Source organism: Belonocnema kinseyi, chromosome 5 (assembly GCF_010883055.1).
Source record: "Belonocnema kinseyi isolate 2016_QV_RU_SX_M_011 chromosome 5, B_treatae_v1, whole genome shotgun sequence".
Classification (NCBI taxonomy): domain Eukaryota; kingdom Metazoa; phylum Arthropoda; class Insecta; order Hymenoptera; family Cynipidae; genus Belonocnema; species Belonocnema kinseyi.
In genome coordinates this window covers 87,644,109-87,648,839 of record NC_046661.1, presented here as the reverse complement: position 1 = coordinate 87,648,839, position 4,731 = coordinate 87,644,109, and the positions used below count along the sequence as shown (strand labels likewise).

At 37.1% G+C, this 4,731-nt stretch overlaps 1 protein-coding gene across 2 annotated transcripts in view; it reads left to right on the top strand.

Moving 5' to 3' along the window:
* The window catches only part of LOC117173192 (cytochrome P450 4g15), a 9,527-nt gene extending 5,748 nt beyond the window's left edge, over positions 1-3,779 (top strand). The window contains exons 4-8 of one of the 2 annotated variants that reach the window (XM_033361618.1): positions 1,704-1,956; positions 2,036-2,255; positions 2,331-2,522; positions 2,880-3,117; positions 3,264-3,779. In XM_033361618.1, coding sequence (XP_033217509.1) covers positions 1,704-1,956; positions 2,036-2,255; positions 2,331-2,522; positions 2,880-3,117; positions 3,264-3,628 — 1,268 coding nt within the window. In that variant the 3' untranslated portion in view covers positions 3,629-3,779. Of the gene's footprint in view, positions 1-1,703; positions 1,957-2,035; positions 2,523-2,879; positions 3,118-3,263 lie in introns of both variants that reach the window. The other variant, XM_033361617.1, reaches the window with a different exon arrangement.
* Positions 3,780-4,731: the final 952 nt, after the last annotated feature.

Below are 4,731 nucleotides of genomic sequence, written 5' to 3'. Positions count from 1 at the left end.
ATATATCTAGTCGGGAGTGGTGCTGACTGAAAACAGATGATTTGGAGCGATTCGCGCGCCATCTGTTGTTCATTCTAAGGACTTATTGAACTACCCTCGTAATTTGAAATAATACTCTTCAAAGAACAATTTAAAATACAGGAAAAAAACAATAATTGTTATTTATTTCAAAAAACGGTCAACACTTTTTCTCTAAATATTTAAAATATTCTTTAATGTAGTAAAACAATTTATAAACAATATTTTAAAATATAGGAAAAAAATGTAATTCTAATGTGATGTATTTAAAGAAGGCTTGGTGATTTATTTTCCTTTTGAGTAAAAAATGCTTCGAGATTATCAGCAAAATCATTATGCTAAGTTAAATTTTTTCCTGAAAAAAATATATTCTCTTCCACACCGCTGGGAATCGAACCACAGGTCCTCCGATTTCCGGCTGGGTGCTTTTACCACTAAGCTACTAGAGAAATCTAAAGAAAATTTTTTTCCAGATATATAAGTTGCCTTTAGCAAGATGTTATGATCTTCTTTCGATCTCTCTAGTAGCTTAGTGGTAAAGCACCCGACTGGAATTCGGAAGACCTGTGGTTAGATGCCCAATAGAGCGAAGGAGAAGATATTTTTTCAGGAAAAAAAATTAATTAAAAAAAAGTTATCTTATAGCTCGATCTAGTCTGAAAAGGCGTTAAGAATTAATGTTATTTGAGGGGTTAACTTAGATCAGTAGTTTTGATTTCAATCTTCATGGTGGGTGAAAGATATTTACACTGATCGCTTGTTACCATCTCCGATGATAGTATAGATTCCTTGTGTGTTTCTGAAAAAAGATTCTTCTGTGGATCTCTCTAGTAGCTTAGTGATAAAAGCACCAGAATGGCAATCGGAAAACCTATGGTACGATTCCCAGAGAAGCAAATGAGAAGATCTTTTTCAGAAAAAATTTAATTCACAAAAAGGTTTAATTTATAGCTCCCTCTCGTCTGAAAAGGCGTTTAAAATGTTGTTACCATATCCGATGATAATTCAGATTCCTTGTAAAATTGACTTGTATAAAACGTAACACCTTGCCAAAGACAGCGTAAATTTCTGGAAAAAGATTCTTCTTTTGATCTCTCTATTAGCTTAGTGGTAAAAGCACCCGAATGGCAATCGGAAGACCTCTGGTACAGTTCCCAGTGGAACGAAGGAAAATATTTTTTCTCAGAAAAAATTTAATTGAAAATAATTGAAATTCATAGCTCCTTCTAGTCTGAACAGGCTTTAAGATTTTCTGTTATTTGAGGGGTTAACTTAAACCAATAGTTTTGATTTCAATCTTTATGGTTGGCAAAAGGTATCTACATTGATCGGTTTTAACTATCTGCGATGATAATACAGATTGCATCCACTATCCACTTGAACCTCCTGAAGAGCTTCATCGACCTCTTCAATACCAACTCTTCAAAATTTAGAAACCTGTCAGTTCAGTTTAAAGTCATCTATCCTTCAACTAAAATTTAACTAATGAAAAAATGTGAGGTAAAAAATGGCTTGCTCATCAGAAAATAGTTGCAGCCACTATCCACTTGAACATCCTGAAGAGCTTCATTGACCTCTTTAATACCAACTCTTTAAAATTTAGAATCCTATCAAATGGTTCAATTGAAAACAACCTGGAATTCCGCAACTAAAATTTAATCACTAAAGTTAAAAATAAATTTCAGGTCAAAAATGGCGTGCTCATCGCAAACTGATTGCACCCACTTTCCACTTGAACGTTCTGAAGAGCTTCATTGACCTCTTCAATGCCAACTCCCGTTCCGTTGTTGAAAGAATGCGCAAAGAGGGACAAAAAGAATTCGACATCCATGATTACATGTCTGAAACGACTGTAGAAATCCTGCTCGAAACTGCCATGGGTGTCTCAAAAAGTACCCAAGACAAGAGCGGATTCGAATACGCTATGGCTGTCATGAAGTAGGTTTAATTTTAGAAAAAGAATTTTTTCAAGTTAAAAGCAGCTTAAAAATTAAACTTTAATTTTTGTTTTATTCAGGATGTGTGACATCCTCCATCTGCGCCACACTCGTGTCTGGCTTAGGCCCGACTGGCTCTTCAACCTCACCAAATACAGCAAGGACCAGATGAACCTTTTGGAAATCATTCACGGACTCACTAAGAAAGTCATCAAACGCAAGAAGGAGGAATACAAGAGTGGAAAGCGAACCGTCATCAACCCCACCATCGAAAACAGAAATAATGACAAGGATTCAAAGGTATTTCTTCAAATAATTGTAGCATCAAGTCTACTCCCGATGGAAGTTTTTTTAAATAACATTATATTTCACCAGAGTACAACGGTCGTCGAGGGTCTTTCCTTTGGTCAATCTTCAGGTCTTAAGGACGATTTGGATGTTGATGACAACGACGTAGGAGAAAAGAAGAGGCTGGCCTTCCTCGACCTATTGGTCGAATCTGCCCAGAATGGAGTCGTTCTTAACGACCAAGAAGTCAAGGAACAGGTCGACACCATCATGTTCGAGGTAAACTTTAAAAAGTACTTTCAAGTCCAATTCTGATCTTCCCTGATCAATCATAAATCCCCAGTGGAAAATAGAATATCAACGTCCTGATGACCTAAGACGTCCTTAAGTCATGGACATTCTAAGGAATTCCAAAGAATCCAATGTAATTGGAATCTTGCATTCCTGTTAAATCCGCTTTCTGGAACATTTTGACCACTAGTGATTCAGTTCTGTTTTATTCATTTGATGTAATTCCTATCTACATAAACACTCATAAACCCGAAAACTTCCACAAGCCCTATTCAATTCTTGGCTCACCCAATTACTTCCAAATATTTTTGAATCTTTTCCAACATCATCAATTTTTGCGATCAGGGTCACGACACCACAGCCGCAGGATCCAGTTTCTTCCTCTCGATGATGGGCTGCCACCCAGACATCCAAGAGAAAGTCATCCAGGAACTAGACGAAATCTTCGGCGACAGCGACAGACCAGCCACCTTCCAGGACACCCTGGAGATGAAGTACCTGGAACGATGCCTCATGGAGACCCTCCGAATGTACCCACCTGTACCCATCATCGCCCGAGAGCTCAAAACTGATCTCAAACTCGGTTAGTAATTCTCTAATTGAAAAACAATATCAGCTACCAGTTGCAATTAGACTGATAGCAGTAGCTGGGTTGCCTTTAACTACTGCCGAGTGGGAGTTTAAAAAATTGTAAACCAAAAAAAACTAATGATAAAAATATCCTTTCAGTTTCTGGAGACTACACTGTCCCAGCAGGATGCACTGTGGTCGTAGCAACTTTGAAACTGCACCGACAGCCTAACATTTATCCCAACCCAGATGTCTTCGACCCAGACAACTTCCTTCCAGAAAAAACAGCAAATCGTCATTATTACGCCTTCGTTCCTTTCTCGGCTGGTCCTAGATCTTGCGTCGGACGTAAATATGCTATGTTGAAACTGAAAATCCTTCTCTCGACAATTTTAAGGAACTTCCGTGTCCAGTCGACTGTCAAAGAGGCTGACTTCAGACTGCAAGCTGACATCATCCTGAAGCGTGCTGAAGGCTTCAAGGTCAAGTTGGAGCCAAGGAAGTCAATGGCCATGGCCCATTAATTGAGTAATTTAATGCAATGAAAAAGAGAAAGTCATTATACATTTTTAGAGTGTACTAGATGGCCCAAACTCGGTGACCGATCGTTTCCACGTACACGTTTTTATGTACATGTTGTAAATTGATCTTGTTAGTAAACGTATGTTGCGTATATTGTTACCTATTATCATTTACGTTGATATTTATCTCATTCAATAAATTATGCAGTTGCTAAACTGCAAAACCTTATTCTGAAATTTATTTTAGCAGTTTTCTATATTAGGAGTCAAAAATAGAGTTTTAGGATTGTTGAATTATTTATGATATTGAGAACGGATGGGTTGGACTTTTTATAATTTTGAGATGGTCTAAGAGCCAGTGACACTGGACCTTGCGCCATCGCGGTTACTGATACAAAATTAGAAATTATAGTTTGCATGTAGGGTAATAACGAATCGCTTTGCTGACGAAGCAAATCCTGAACCCACGCAACTTAATAAATTATTCAAAAATGAATTCCATCTCAAAATTAGCAAGATCGCAGAACTAAAAAAAAACCTAAATCACGTGATTGGGTGAACACGAACAGGGGTCGGGTACCGATTAAGGATAGGTACACATCTTTCCAGTGATTGTTCGATGCCGCCAATCACATGATTTAATTTTTTTTAATCCCGAGATTATGCTAATTTTTAGGGAAAATTCATTTTTCAATAATTAATTAAAGTACGTTCAGGATTTGCTTGGTCAGCACGGCAGTTCGTTATTTCCCTACATCTAAACTATCATTCAAAATTTTGTATCAATGTCCGCGATGACGCAAGGTCCAGTGTCGATGGCTCTCTTACTAAGAGCGAAATTCAGATAATAATAGTGAGTTAGTCATCATATTTCTCATAGTTTTCAGAAAATCGACAAATTAAAAAAATTTAAATTATACAGTTGGTAAACTATAAAAGCTTAATCTGAAGATTATTTTTGCAGTTTTTTGTATTAGGAGTCGAAAATAAAGTTTTAAGATTGTTGGATAAACGATTGGGTTGGAATTTTTATAATATTAAGATAGCCTAAGAGCCAGTGACACTGGACCTTGCGCCATCGCGGTTACTGATAAAAAAAATAAGGA